We start from the raw sequence: 14,010 nt of genomic DNA on the forward strand, positions 1-14,010 counted from the left end.
CAAGATGCTGCCATTCTGGAGTTATCGTACATATCCTCTAAGGTAATTTCAATGTTTCAATAAGCATCTCCTTATCTGTACTCCGAAGAGAAAAAAAACTTTAAAATATCCAAACAGGAAGCTCTGTGAGTGCTACTCATCAGCTGTTTCTCGCGGAATTTTGAAAGACGTTGATCCGTTAACTAGCTCAGCTCTATCGATATTTCTGCTATATTTTCCACGAAAATCTGCTTCACATATTTCAATATAAGTTACCGGAGCTTCCATTTAATGTGTTCCTGAAAAAAATGAAATTGAGATGAAATGGTGAGTTATAAGTGAGGTCGGTTTTCCATTTTATTTATATTCCATTCAATACTTACGAGTACTCTAGCGTAAACATGATCCCTGCAGCCCTCAGGTTGCAGAAATTGGCAAAACTCAAAGGCTTCGTTAAACAGCATATTTGCTTCCACACCCGCTCACCAACATTAGAGATCCTACAATACTGTAGCAAATATAGCAGCAAAAATTCCATTGTTAAAAATGAGCTAGCTGTTAGGCGTCACCTGCACGAACCAAGCGCACTGTTGACACATATCCCATGTGACGTCTATTTCGTAATTCTTTCTGTATGGTTCTACCTGGAGCAAATGACGCTGTGCCAACAGCGTGCGTTTACAGTCTCGGGCCGAGGGAAAGGCTTCTTTAGAGCTTTAATTGGGTGAAAATACATTCACAATATGTCACAGCCTTTGCTATTTTCATAAATATCCTCAAAGCCATTTGATGTTTAGATAAGAGTCTGTTAACCCATGCATTGAGGAAAAACCTTCTAAATATCCAAATGGTATGCTGTGTCAGTACCCAATTCACCTAGAACTTAAAAATGGACATTTCATTAACTATCACCCTGTATCAATATCTCTAGTTTCATTAACTATCACCCTGTATCAATATCTCCAGCTTTGGTGACAAAATCAGATGCACAATTTGCAAGATAAATTACAGAGCTTTCATTTAGTGTGATTCAGGACAGGAAATTAAAATGAAATGAACTGGTGTGAGATATTTGCGGTCTGTTTTTGATTTCACTTATTATTCTATCAAATACTTTGAAGCACTCTAACCCTAACAGTCTTGGTCCAGTCTTCAGTCAGCAGAAATTGGCAAAAATCAGAACCTCTTGGTCAAATAGCATATTTCCTTCAACACCCATTCACTTACATTTGAGGTTCTATAATACAGTATCCGAATAGCAGCAAAAACTCCACTGTTGAATATTGATGAGCTGTGTAGGCTTCAAATGTATGAACCAAGTGCACTGTTGCCACTGAAATCATGTTTGCGATGGACATCTATTCTGTAGTAGTGGTTTCTTTATTATACTGCTTGGACGAAATGACACTGTGATACTAGCATGCGTTTGCAATTGCGGGTGAAGGGAAAGCATTCTCCTCATAGACAGAGGATAGGAACACAGGGGGGTAGGAGTGCTCATGTAACAATATTTTAGTTTTGTGCCAACTCTGTGTCCTTGACTGGGCCTATTTCACCACCCCATTTGTATGGCCTTGCTTGTGGGAGAGCATCACACAAACTATCTCATGAAAGCCTACTTATAAAGTTTCAAGATGCAGATTTAAGTGAGGAATCTAATCAAATACTACAATCTTACATATCACTCCTGTAGAGAATGCAAATGCAGTTACAGTAGGCAGAGAGATGATTAACCAAGCATTCTTACCATGCCCCATATTTGAATGGAATGAGAAGTAGCCCGAGTAACTGATGCAATGTTCAATAACCTGTGTCATGCACTTCACAGTAATTTGCAGATTATAGAAGCTGATATTCACTCAACTTGTAGCACAAGTGTTTTGTGTCCAGCCACTGCCAACATTAGTGATATTAAGATACACTACTGGTTCATATAGCAGGCATTACAACATGTGATTCTTAAGCTGTGCAGTATCAAAGTATTGAGTACATGTGAACTCCCTGGAGTGGATTGATGAAATTGCTATTTGTTCTGTTCACAACATCTTTCTCCCCCTGCGTGTCAACATGTAGCGCATCAGTGATTGGATCTTGCTCTGTTTCCCAGTGAGAACTGTGTCAGGACATTACGAACAGAATAGTTGTTGGTTCTCTGTGTTACTCAGGAGAGATATGATATATAATGTGTGTGTACCATTTTATGATGAAATTAGTGTTTCTTTGTTTCAAATTCGTCTGAGCATGCTTGCAACATCCTTTTGTAAATGGTTATCTGAAAAATCAGTTATCTGAACCCGCCGTACTGTATACACAAGGAGTTGCAACCAGAGTGGACAAGTAAGAGGTGTGGCCTCGTTGTGTTGCAGGTGGTCCAGAAGTGAGTGATGTGCCCCCACCGGCCCCTCCGCCCCCTGGTGGCAGCGTGTCAGTCGCCACCTCCACGTCGTCGGTGCCGCCCACGGCCGGCATGCCCACGGGCCCCGGCGATCGCCCTGCACCACTCACACTGTCTGAACTGCCCGAGCCGCCCATCCCAGTGTCCGAGATCGGGCCCATCCCGCCGCCGCCCATGTTCAGCTCGTCTCCGCAGCCACCACCCACCTCTGTTGGCATGCCTGTGCCCACATTCTTGTTTGATGGTAAGCCCACATCTTTTGGCAGGTCAGAGCATATGCTAGTATAAGATGTGTGTTACCGTCGATATTTGAGTCATAACAGCACATCAAAATGAAAAGAAACAGAAGCTGTAGGAATAATGACCACAGATAAATGGATTTGAAATAATTCCCAGTGCATGGTTGCCATCAAAACAAGCTGCTGTCATCATTCACAGTACTGCATGTCCACAAATATTATGCTTGTAATAAGCTTGCTTTCCACCTCTGCAGCTGGTGGTCAGCTTGGCTGACTGCCACGTGGATCTTCTCTTTATGGGAAAACTGGCATGGGGCGCATTCATGGTCATGGGGTCAACAGAGGCACTACTCGACTGATTAGTAGTGGTTTCGAGGTCAAGAAACCTGACAATGACCAGGAGAGCAGTGTGCCGACCTTATGACTTCTCCATACCCTATCCAGTGATGACACTGGCAGAGGATGACACAGTGATCACCTTTAAAATGGCACTTTGGAGCACAGTAGATGTTGTAGACCTTATACCAGGCAGTCTTGTGGCCTTCTATCACTGACATAAGTTGTGGCAGTGAAGTGATGTGTACATGCCAGTCAGTTGCATGGAAATAGCACAGTAGGATAGACTGATGGGGAATGTAACATAGTGGAAAGGAGCTATCATGTTTTGATGTACCTATGACCATCCAGTAAATGACAGTGCCCTATTTTTTTTATTTTTTATTTATTTATTTATTTATATTTTTTTTTTTTGGTTATGATTTTAGGGCGCAAAACTGCTACGGTCACTAGCGCCCGAAGTGCCCTATTTGCTGATGTATTGGTGCAGATTGTTCAAAGTGTCTACAAGGAATGGGGTGTGTCTCATAACTGTGTAACATGACATGAGAACAGTGATTGTTAATAGATCCTAACTGACAGGGATCAGAAATGAGTGTCATGCTTTGTCAATGGTAAATGATAGAGGAATTGATGTTCTCAGCAAATGCAGATCCATCTTGACCACTGTCTGGATGAATTGCATGCAGCTATGCAGTGGACATTTGAAGGTGGTTCTGTGATGTTCTTGGGCTATGTTGCGTAGAATGACTGGGGTCCACTCATTCAGGTTACCATGAATATGAACCAGGATGCTTACTTTAGTTTTCTTGGTGAACACTTGTTCCCTCTCCTACATATTCATGACGAGTATGCTGTGGACACTCCCATCTTGTAAGGTGACAACAACTGTTTTCAAAGGGCATCATGTGTAAGTTTATAGATTGAGGAACAATGAGACACCCTATTGCACCTCAAATGGCCCTCTAAATCGCTAAGTCTTATTCCTACAGGAAATGTCTGGGATGATCTGGAACAGTGTGAAACAAAGCAATCAACATCTCCAAAGTTGGTGGCTCTATAATATCTAAACAACAGCTGGCTTCAGCTTTATATGGATACCTGTAGAAATATCAAGGCTAGAGATGATGATACACAGCATTAGTATGATGTCTCTTGGGGGTTATTAATTTTTCAGACTGTGTTGTTATACTGGATCTTTAGAGATTGGCTGTTGATTGCATGATATGGAGAGTTGTCTTTTCACATGCAAAATATGCAAGTTTTTTTAGAATTTAGTTTATGCTTGCCATGTAACACAGAAGCAGGTTGTGATGCGAAATAGAATGAATTTCATTTTTAAGGAAAATTCCATTTGCTGCAGGATTTCCTATGATATTTTATAACTGCTGCAGCAGACATGAAAACAGTTACATAAAGAAGAATTACTCAAGCAAATGAGTCTTTTGTAAAGAAAAGGACAAGATTGGCAAATGAAAATTGAAAATATAATATCACTGGCTGCAAGAAAGCATAGCTGTAAGATAGTTTCTTTTGGAATGTAGATATCTATTACTCGAATTTGATTGTTAAGGAAAAAAAAAAAAGACTGGAACATTCTGAGAATAACAAATAGGAAAGTGTTAAGAGCAAGAAAATTTCCATTGAGGAATACATCATAGGCAACCATGTATTATGCTGGTCAATCCAGATTACATCTTAATTGAGAGAGAGCCAGAGGCATGTTGTAAAAGAGAAAAGCAACATCAAGAATTGCTGTATCCTGCTACTAGTGTGTGTGTGTGTGTGTGTGTGTGTGTGTGTGTGTGTGTGTGTGTGTGCACCAAGTGTAGTGTCACTGCATGTGTGAACCTAAATCAACTGCCAACTGTATCAGCATGAGCTGGCCACTGAAGGGCACCTGTAGGAATGTACACACAGCATGGTCTCTGCCATGCTGTCTACCAGTGACTCGCACCTACGTATGCTTGGAGCAGTGCTGACTCTCACTCACTAAGTTCTTTTAGTTTGTACCAATCACACCAGTTGTTCTTTGTATCACTTATGTTGCACCTTTTGTGTGATTCTTTTTTTTATGTGTGGGGATATGAGAGGTTTATTTCCATTATTGTTCAGAAGTTTATGAATGAAGCCATATTTGTGTTACTTTGTTACTAAAAGATTATTTCATCCTCATTGCCAATGTGTAGTAACCAAGAAATACACAAAACTGATGTAAGTAACACAAATATGTCTTTATGAATAAACCTCTGAATAATAGCGAAAATAAGACTCTCTAAACTCCACACATAACAAGACAAAAGAATCATACAGAAGCTGCAACATAAGCAATACACAGAACATCTGATGTGAGTGGTACAAACTAAAAGAACTTATTGAGCATGAGACTGCACTAATCCGCACTTATATAGGTGCGAGTCACCAGTAGATGCCATAGTGGAGACTGTGCAGTGTGCATGCTTCCTACAGACAGACTGGTGGGCGGCCCATGCTGAGACAGTTGGCAGTTAATTTAAGTATACACACACACACAGCAACACTACACTTGGCACACTCAGACTCACTTGCACTAGTAGCAGGATACAACAAGAATATGTAATGTATGGTTGACATCAGATATTGAAACCAGTACAAGAATGTGAAGAGACAACCTTTGTAGATATGAAATTGAGATCCCATTCAACCCCATCAGGTTGTCATTAGAGATTGGGTGGTGAAAAAATAAAGAAGACGTGAGGCTAGAGAGTGGTGATGTTTTTGACTTATCAGTGATTATTCTCTTTGTGTCATTTAATTGGAAATCACTACTACTACTGCTACTACTAGGCCACACAGGAAAGCAGTATTTGGCAATAGTTGATGACTGAACTGTATCACCAATGTACAATCTCAGGCGTTCAAGTAAAATAGCTGGTTAAGTTGAGGTACAGAACACTCGCTGTAAGTCACTCTTTATATGTGATGCTATGGAAGTGCACCATGCTTATTCTAGATTATTACCTCTTGAAAACTGTTGAAACAATGCAGTTTGAAGTGTATTGTACACATCTGGGAGAAGTGTGTTACTGAATAAAACTTGGGCTTATTGTCTAGTAGCAGTGATGATAATCAGGGCAGTGCAAAGACCCATGTAGCAAGAAGAACTATGCGGAAGCTAAGTAACTTATGCATCCATCACACACATTAGATAACACAACAATATACGTAAACCTTCTACAGCATCTAAAGTGCTCCTGAGGTGAAAGGGACCTAGCAGTGAAGCAAATATGGAAAAAATCATTGACTGCTCACATCAGTCCAGGAGGTCACATTTTTATTAATGAGGCAGTAATGTTTTGCTTCCAGTAGGAGGCAAATGTTTCAAAAAGTAGCAATGATTTTGGAAAAAAATGTTTATTCCAAGTTACTGGAAACTTAAGTTTTGACTGTGTAAGCATGATAACCTAATGTTATAACTTAATACAGTTTCTTTATTTCCTCAGTTCATTTGACTTGTTTGCTACAGGCATTCTTTTTCTTCTTTAAAGTAGTCTGATCTGCTAGCTTATAAACTCAGCAAATTTCATGCTTGGTTTTGGAACTGTGCTGAGAAGAAACACTTTTTTTAATAAAATTGTATAACTATGCACACTATTTTACATATATGTAAGAAAAGAATAGTGCAATAAATGTCTGTTTCAAAATCACTAAATGTAGGTGGGCATTTGCTAACTGTTACTTGAAATATTTCGTATCAAAATGATTATATCTTCACAGAATGAGATTTTCACTCTGCAGCGGAGCGTGCGCTGATATGAAACTTCCTGGCAGATTAAAACTGTGTGCCCGACCGAGACTTGAACTCGGGACCTTTGCCTTTCGCGGGCAAGTGCTCTACCAACTGAGCTACCAAAGCACGACTCGCGCCCGGTACTCACAGCTGTACTTCTGCCAGTACCTCGTCTCCTACCTTCCAAACTTTACAGAAGCTAGTGCTTCTGTACACTTTACAGAGTGCTAGTTCTGCAAGATTCGCAGAAGAGCTTCTGTAAAGTTTGGAAGGTAGGAGATGAGGTACTGGCAGAAGTAAAGCTGTGAGTACCGGGCGTGAGTCATGCTTCGGTAGCTCAGTTGGTAGAGCACTTGCCCGCGAAAGGCAAAGGTCCCGAGTTCGAGTCTCGGTCGGGCACACAGTTTTAATCTGCCAGGAAGTTTCATATCAGCGCACACTCCGCTGCAGAGTGAAAATCTCATTCTGGAAACATCCTCCAGGCTGTGGCTAAGCCATGTCTCCGCAATATCCTTTCTTTCAGGAGTGCTAGTTCTGCAAGATTCGCAGGAGAGCTTCTGTAAAGTTCGGAAGGTAGGAGATGAGGTACTGGCAGAAGTAAAGCTGTGAGTACCGGGCGTGAGTCATGCTTCGGTAGCTCAGTTGGTAGAGCACTTGCCCGCGAAAGGCAAAGGTCCCGAGTTTGATTACATCTTGTTTCTCCTATCCCCTATCTCTCTCCTACCTTGTGTGTCTCTGCCTTCTCCTCTTTTCCATCCCAATATGGAATTCTGTTTGATTATTTTGCGTGGAAAGGATTTGAAATAAATTATAAGAGGTATTTGTTTACCTCATTAAAAGGAAGCAAAAATGAGCCTGTGTAAATAAAATAAACAATGTATCAAAGAATAACTCATTGTTTGCATAGTTGACTGTGTATATCACATACCCATTATATTGCAGCTGACTTTTTTAATTGAGGGTTCTGATGAAATGTAATTATTTTCTCTCTCTCTCTCTCTCTCTCTCTCTCTCTCTCTGTGTGTGTGTGTGTGTGTGTGTGTGTGTGTGTGTGTGTGTGTGTGTGTGTGTGTGTGTGTGTGTATTTTTTGATGTGTTTGTGATACTGAAATTATTTATCAGATCAAGATGAGGGCTCGTGCTGCGATGAAGGTGAGGATGAAGATGATGAAGGTGATGAAGACGATGCACACTACCTGTTCCGTGTTCCACAGCCTGATCCAAGTATAGACACGACACGTGTTGAGGAGATACCGGCAAAAGAACCAAAATTCCATGCTGTGCCACTTAAGTCTGCATTGAAAAAGAAAGGTAGTGGAGGCAGTAATACAGGAGGGAGCGGTCCAGGTACTCCACAGAACACACCAACACAAGAAAGCAGGCCTCTCACTCTGCGCCAGGACCATACGTCCTTCAAGTAAGTCTGTGTGTAGCTAATATCATTCAAACACTTGCTAGAAGCAATATATCATAGATACTCGGGAAATTTTCTGATTTTAGTGAGAGATGTAAGATTGAAAATGGAGTTGGGGGGGGGGGGGGGTTGCACATATGTGCATATATTTCCTTTCATTTTAGTTAATGTTTGAAAGAGTGTTTTAATGTTGAACATGTAAGCAGCAGAAAGCATTAAACCATTTATAAACTGGGGTAAAGAAACTCATATCTTCTCAGTTTCTGTACTAATTTTCTTTCCTTTCTTCATTCTCTAAATCTTCAGGATGTTCACTTCTGTTATATTCATTGACAGAAGTTCCTATTACCCAGGAGATAGTAACTCCATTACCATTTTATTAATACAATTTTAACTCTTGTATTATTGTATGAAGTTGCTTCAATTTGTTTCATCTCAAGTTACTGGTATGTTATGGTGTGCAGAACTGTTACACAGATGCATATGAAACAGAATCAGTATTATGCACCATGTCCTATGTGCTGGCAATCCTGTTTACTGAATATTCTACAACCATATAGATAAAGCCACTAATTTGACATCATTAATTAAAATGCAGGTTCTAAATTGAGCCACAAAAGAATAAATAGTTATTTGTATGTTAATTGAAATTGCATGCCAAATATGAACAAGGTATGACAAACTATAAAATGTAAACAAAATAGTGCTGAAGGCACTTTAATTAAATTTACATATCACATAAGGTGATCTAAAGTTCATCTTCTAATTATAGATTGAGGTTTAATTGTGAATGCTCAAGAGAACACATGATCAGGATAATACTTTTTTATTGTATCATAAAAACACATCATACCTGAAAAGAATGAGCAATCAGTAAACATCAGTGATGTGAAAGAGATAATGAGAGAGAGTGGGATCTTAAGCAATATTGCAATACATTTATAATCCACAATGAATCAGTGACTGACTGCCATAAGTAGCAAGGAATCCCTCTACATCTATATCTACATACATACTCCACAAGCCATTGTACAGTGCATTGCAGAGTGTACCCTGTAACTTTACTAGTCATTTCCTGTCCTGTTCCACTCACATACAGAGCAAGGGAAAAACAACTGTCTATATGCCTCTGTGTGAGCCCTAATTTCCTGTATCTTATCATTGTGGTTCTTACATGAAACATATTTTGGTGGCAGTAAAATTGTTCCACAATCAGCTTCAAATGCCGGTTCTCTAAATTTTCTCAATTGTCCACCTTGAAAAGAAATTAGCCTTCCCTCCAGGTATTCTCACTTAAGCTCCTGAAGAATCTCCATAATACTTGCATGTTATTTGAACCTACCAGTAGCAAATCTACCAGGTGGCCTCTCAATTGTTTTGATATTTTTTATTAAGCTGATCTAGTGTGGATTCCAAACTCTCTCCCATTACTCTAGAATAGTAGCACTAGTGTCCTATATGTGGTCTCCTTTACAGATGAACCACAATTTCCCAAAATTCTCCCAATAAACCAAGGTCAACCGTTCTTCTTCCCCACCATAGTCCTCACATGGTTGTCCCATTTTGTATCACTTTACAGTGTTGCATCCAGATATTTAAATGATGTGTCTGTGTAAAGCAGGGCATTACAGATGGTGTATCTAACATTAGGGGTTTGTTTTTCCTACTTATCAGCATTAACCCAGGCTCTTCTACACTTACAGCTAGTTGTCATTTATCACATCAACTAGAAATTTTGTGCAAGTCATCTTGTGCCCTCCTACAGTCACTCAACTTCAACACCCTACCATACACCACAGCATTATCAGAAACAACTACAGATTACTGCCCACGGTGTCCACCATATCATTTATGTATATGATCCTGTCACACTGCCCTTGGGCACTACTGACTTTGAAAAGTAATATAGTTTCTCTAGATGGCAGCTACTTGAGGCAAAGATACTGCTACCACACCAAGTGCACATTCACAAAGTATTTTAAATAAATTTTAAAGCATACAATTATGTGATATACAGTAAAAATAAGATTCAGTATTCATTATCTATTACTGGCCAGTTTCTTAATGTTTTTAATCAGGTGACGAAACTGAATCAAAGAGGTCTGTGAAAATCAACAAACTGCCATAAATGAGTGACATGTGTATTCTCCTATAGAGATATAAAGAAACCATTAAATGTTAAGGGCAATAGAAAAATGTTTGTGCCCAGCGTCAAAATTTTGGCAGTGTTGTCACAAGTGTGATAGGAGTTGCTTTGTGTCAAGACATTCCATATAAAAACGCTTAAATGTGACGATGAAAAATGACATTGTGCGTAGCTTATAACCAAATCCGACGCTCATTTGTATTCAATATCAAGTAAAATAAGGGAAAGGCAACCACTCATCTATAATGGACTGATGTTAGGAGCATAGAAACATGTGACAGAAAATAGTATTTACACTACCTTTCAAGCTCTTTGTTCCATCCAGGAATTTCTGTCTATTGCACTGCAACAATGTCTGCAGCCACCATAGTTCTGTAATAGGGACACTGACAATTTTTTTGAGTGGTTTTCAATTGGTAGTAGTGTCATTGCTTCAACAAAAATATTTTTTAAAACAGTACATTGTTATTTTTTGAAAAATGTAGCTTTTTTTAAAATCTGGGAAGTGGTACATATCATAATATGTCTCGTAAGTTCCCAAATCTCACTGACAAGTAGTTACCAGAAAATGGTTTTATCTCAGCTTCAGAAACTCAAGACTTAACACTTTTGAAAGGGAATGAGGTGTGTCTACATAAGACATGATGACACACTCAAGCATATGGTATATAAATATATAAAATTTTCTACAGCAGTGGTTGTTACTGTAGTTCATACTGAAAGGAGACATCTGAGGAGGCCATTCACTGCCAATAAACACATCATTATTTGTGTCAAGGTGCCAGCTATTTTGTTTTAATTTTTCTGATTTGTTGAACCCCTGTAACAGCGAGATGAGACGGTGGACTGTATGTTCACATTTCTTTCTATAATTCATCATAATGTTTGTACTCAGAGAAGTAAATTTGTGTAACTCTAATTCTCGTATTAAATGGATATTAACTTTTTTTAGTAACTGTACAGCTCTTGATGTAAGATCTAATCAGTAAACAAAAACCATTTGTCATGAAACATCAAAATCATAAATATGTTTGCTGATTAAAAAATAGGCCTACAGTTTTTCAGTGGCTTTGAATTTTATTTTGTAAGAAACTGGGCTTCATTTTCTCTACGTTCCCCCTGTCACATATTACTGTGAGTACTTCCCCACCCACCCCATCCCACCCATGCCATCCTCCCATTTCAGCTTTTGTATATGTCCTTGGCTCCATAGGTACTTGGTATGAAATAGTACTTAAAAACAGCTGCTGAGCAATGTAAGAGGAAGAGCAGTGGTTGTTTCAAAGTAGCTATGTTCTATTAATATAAAAAGAAGTAATAACAATATGGAAAACACAGACTGATACTCACCACATAGAGGGGTTGAGTCACAGACAGGTACAATGAAAGCGTATACTAGAAATATTTCAGCTTTTGGACAAAGTCCTTCTTCAGAGGCAGAAAACTGTCACACATTCACTCAAGAACAATTCACTCACACATGGCCACTTTCTCTGGATACCTTTTGGGTCTTAGTGGATTCCTATTCTGTAAAATAGTGTTGCAATTCTTATTCAGATATCGTTATTCACATTTAAGGTGCTTTCAATAAAATATTTCAGGTGATTATTGAAGAGATCCCTTTAATAGATCAATTTATTATGATTTGATTTTACATCTGAGCTAGAACTCTTGTCTGTGATCACATTGATTTTGATAACAATTAAACGTTAATATTCTTTCTGTCAGGTCTCTAATTAAATGTAGTGAAAAGACTTACCTGAATGAAAGTGTAGGGGCACTGAAGATGTAGGACACCATTGATTTGCCTGGGTTTGTATGGTACTCCAGGAGGAGGGAAGGGCACATATATAATTGTTTTGTGCTGCTACATTGATACTAGAGATGAACCTCTAATGTTTTTCATTCATTCATTCATTCATTATGTTTCATACATTCTATTAAAAAGAGATCCTTCAGGGCTGTGTAACGGGTTAAGGTATATGTTAACAAAGTGAAGCATATTAACTGTCAGTTTATTGCTGTGAAATGTTTGTACATAATGAAGCTAAATTTAAGATGTCTAAATCAGTGTGAATCTGCTGTATGAAAGAAGCTGCTTCTTCCTCCTGTGTATTAAATAACTACTGTTTATATCACATTGGACTTTAATACATTCTTAGGCACATGATCAGTGACATGTTCATGAACCGACTGTCTTATTATGTGCCGGTACTGCAATTTCCAGTCATCTGCCAAGTATCTGACTTATCTAGTTCCCATCTGCTCATTCTTTCACACTGTTGTCGCACTATGCTCCTTGAAAGCTGCTATTTCCTGAATAATAATAAACTGAAGAATGTACAGCAAACAACTGCTGACCAGTTGTGTATTGGTGGAAAGCTACCTTCGTCAGCACAGAGGATCAGCTGCCATAGGAATTTAGGTCCCAAAATAGGTAGTGATGTACACTATGTGATCAAACGTATCCACGCACCACCAAAAATATATGTTTTTCATATTAGGTGCATTGTGCTGCCACCTACTGCCAGTACTCCATATCAGCTACCTCAGTAGTCATTAGACATCGTGAGAGAGCGGAATGGGGTGCTCTGCGGAACTCACAGACTTCGAATGTGGTCAGGTGATTGGGTGTCACTTGTATCATATGTCTGTACACAAGATTTCCAGACTCCTAAACATCCCTAGGTCCACTGTTCCAATGTGATAGTGAAGTGTAAACGTGAAGGGACATGTACAGCACAAAAGCATTCAAGCTGACCTCGTCTGTTGACTGACAGAGACCACTGACAGTTGAAGATGCTCATAATGTGTAATAGGCAGACATCTATCCAGAGCACCATGCAGGAATTCCCAACTGCATCAGGATCCACTGGAAGTACTATGAAAGTGAGTCGGGAGGTAAGAAAACTTGAAATTCATGGTCGATTGGCTGCTCATAAGTCACACATCATGTTGTAAAAGCCAAATGGCGTCTCACTTGGTGTAAGGATCATAAACATTGGACGATTGAACAGTGGAAAAACACTTTGTGGAGTGACGAATTACGGTACACGATGTGACGATCCCATGGCAGTGTGGGTATGGCGAATGCCTGGTGAACGTCATCTGTCAGGATGTGTAGTGCCAACAGTAAAACTCAGAGGCAGTGGTGTTATGGTGTGGTCATGTTTTTCATGGATGGGGCTTGCACCCCTTGTTCTTTTGCATGACATTATCACAGCACAGGCATACATTGATGTTTTAAGCACCTTCTTGCTTCCCACTGTTGAAGAGCAGTTCGGGGATGGCGATTGCATCTTTCAACACGATCGAGGACCTTTTCATAATGCACGGCCTGTGGCAGAGTGGTTACACGACAATAACATCCCAGTAATGGACTGGCCTGCACGTAGTCCTGAACTGAATGCTATAGAACATCTTTGGGACGTTTTGGAACACCAACTTCATGCCAGGCCTCACCAACCAATATCAATACCTCTCCTCAGTGCAGCACTCAATGAAGAATGGGCTGCCATTCCCCAAGAAACTTTCCAGCACCTGATTGAATGTATGCCTGTGAGAGTGGAAGCTGTCATCAAGGCTAAGGGTGGGACAACACCATATTGAATTCCAGAATTACCAATGGAGGATGCCACGAACATGTAAGTCATTTTCAGCCAGGTTTTTGGATACTTTTGATCACATAGTGTATCATTAAATTGTGACTGAAGTATTTTTTAACAAAGGTCT

At 39.5% G+C, this 14,010-nt stretch overlaps 1 protein-coding gene across 1 annotated transcript in view; it reads left to right on the forward strand.

The window, feature by feature from the left end:
• LOC124759253 (phosphatase and actin regulator 2-like) overlaps positions 1-14,010 on the forward strand; it is a gene marked incomplete at its 5' end in the record, with an annotated part of 49,286 nt that overhangs the window by 13,164 nt on the left and 22,112 nt on the right. Inside the window, 2 exons of the mRNA XM_047249090.1 lie at positions 2,346-2,618; positions 7,841-8,135. Of these exons, the coding sequence (XP_047105046.1) occupies positions 2,346-2,618; positions 7,841-8,135 (568 nt within the window). The remainder of the gene's footprint in view (positions 1-2,345; positions 2,619-7,840; positions 8,136-14,010) is intronic.

Source organism: Schistocerca piceifrons, chromosome 1 (assembly GCF_021461385.2).
Source record: "Schistocerca piceifrons isolate TAMUIC-IGC-003096 chromosome 1, iqSchPice1.1, whole genome shotgun sequence".
Classification (NCBI taxonomy): domain Eukaryota; kingdom Metazoa; phylum Arthropoda; class Insecta; order Orthoptera; family Acrididae; genus Schistocerca; species Schistocerca piceifrons.